Source organism: Monopterus albus, unplaced genomic scaffold (assembly GCF_001952655.1).
Source record: "Monopterus albus unplaced genomic scaffold, M_albus_1.0 scaffold89.1, whole genome shotgun sequence".
In the NCBI taxonomy this organism is placed as follows: domain Eukaryota; kingdom Metazoa; phylum Chordata; class Actinopteri; order Synbranchiformes; family Synbranchidae; genus Monopterus; species Monopterus albus.
The window spans coordinates 214,427-216,301 of NW_018127969.1; the positions used below are offsets into that span (position 1 = coordinate 214,427).

Below are 1,875 nucleotides of genomic sequence, written 5' to 3' on the forward strand. Positions count from 1 at the left end.
AATTTTTAGTTATCATCTGTCCCCACAAATCAAACTGATGACTTATGTGTGCTGTTTACCATTTGTGACAAATATTCCTCATCTGTTGTTGTTTGTAGCCACTAGTTGATTGGACTCTAGCCCGGCTCACCTGGAGCTTCTTCAAGCAGTCCTTCCTGAAGCAGATCCTGACAGAGGGTGAGCGTTATGTCATGACCTTCTTGAATGTTCTCAGCTTTGGAGACCAGGGTGTTTATGATATCGTCAACAATCTGGGCTCCATGGTGGCACGCTTCATCTTCTTGCCCATTGAGGAAAGCTTCTATATCTTTTTTGCCAAAGTACTGGAGAGAGGACGTGATGTCAAAAGTCAGAAACAGGTCTGAACTGTGGAAATAAACGCAAACGTGTCTTTGTGAAACACTAGGCAGGAACTGTTGTTAGTTTTACCTCAGGCTGTGGGTTTTGTTTATAGGATAACGTTACCATTGCAGCAGAGGTCCTGGAGTGTCTGCTGAAACTGGTGCTGGTGATCGGTCTGATTATTGCAGTGTTTGGCGGTGCCTACTCCCACTTGGCTCTGGACATTTATGGTGGCTCTCTACTGAGCAGTGGAGCGGGTAAGTGAGCTACAATCCAGACACAGCAGTCACCAACATGAAACATCACAATATATAACTTTCTCTTGTTTGGTGTTCTTATAGGCCCCACTTTGCTGCGATACTACAGCTGCTACGTCCTCTTGCTCGCTGTAAATGGTGTAACAGAGTGCTTTGTATTTGCCGCCATGAGCCAAGCAGAGGTTGACAAGTAAGAATGTAGTAATACACACAGAGACTGTTGTTGCACAGCATTATAACTGGTCATGTAACATGGTGTTTGTGTTTTGTCCTCAGGTATAACCTGGTGATGCTGGCTCTGTCTGTGTCTTTCCTCTTCCTGTCTTACATACTGACATGGTGGGTAGGCAGGTTTGGTTTCATACTGGCCAACTGCCTTAACATGGGTCTCCGCATCTTCCACAGCCTGCTTTACATACACCACTACTTCCAGTTCAGTCAATGGAAACCTCTGAGAGGCCTGTTGCCCTCCCCGCTCCTACTCCTGGCACTAGCTGTCAGTGCCAGCATCACAACAGTGTCTGAGGTACAAGAAAACAGTGTCTCTTAATTCTCCCCTTGTGTTTTACCACTAAATGTTGACTTATACATTTCTGTTTTATTCTATATGATCTGTGTTAAAAACCTGTACAAATCAATGGCCCAAACAAGCTGCTTTATTCTGTTTTCAGAGTGTTTTCTGCTGTGATAACGGCTGGTTGATGAGGCTGGTCCATATCGGTGTGGGAGCAGCGTGTCTGCTTGGCGTTCTTACAGCTGTTCTATTCACAGAAACTCGCCTTGTTCAGTTTATGAGGACTCAGCTCTTGCCTCGGTATAGAAAGAAACACTTAAATTAGACTGTTATATCAGCCTGGACAAAAACTTTGTTTCACTGTAAACTGTGACTACTGTACGACTGCGTGGGAACAACAAGTGAACAACATTTTCAAACAGACCTCACATATGAGTATGTGAATGTTTACAAGTGTGAGTGTGTGTGATGTTTTCACTGTATCATTTCTGTGATGTAACATGAAACTATCAATAAATATGTCATGACTTTTTTAGGGATCTAATTGTGGGTGACAAAAAAATGAATTCATTTTAAAAAAAGGTCACATTTGATACTGGAAACACACAAAACAACAGAACTACTATATATTTATATTTGTGTCATTCAATTCATGAAAAAATTTTAATGTCAGATGTATGTAAATATCAAATCTCTGAAACACCAGTTTTAAGCAACAACCTTTATAATATAAGATAAAAATAATCTTTGTAATGATGCCAG

General features: G+C 41.5%; 1 protein-coding gene across 1 annotated transcript in view; it reads left to right on the top strand.

The window, feature by feature from the left end:
- The window catches only part of rft1 (RFT1 homolog), a 2,972-nt gene extending 1,245 nt beyond the window's left edge, over nt 1–1,727 (top strand). The window contains exons 5-9 of the mRNA XM_020607744.1: nt 99–359; nt 455–599; nt 684–789; nt 876–1,125; nt 1,271–1,727. Of these exons, the coding sequence (XP_020463400.1) occupies nt 99–359; nt 455–599; nt 684–789; nt 876–1,125; nt 1,271–1,438 (930 nt within the window). The 3' untranslated portion in view covers nt 1,439–1,727. The remainder of the gene's footprint in view (nt 1–98; nt 360–454; nt 600–683; nt 790–875; nt 1,126–1,270) is intronic.
- The last annotated feature ends 148 nt before the right edge of the window (nt 1,728–1,875 follow it).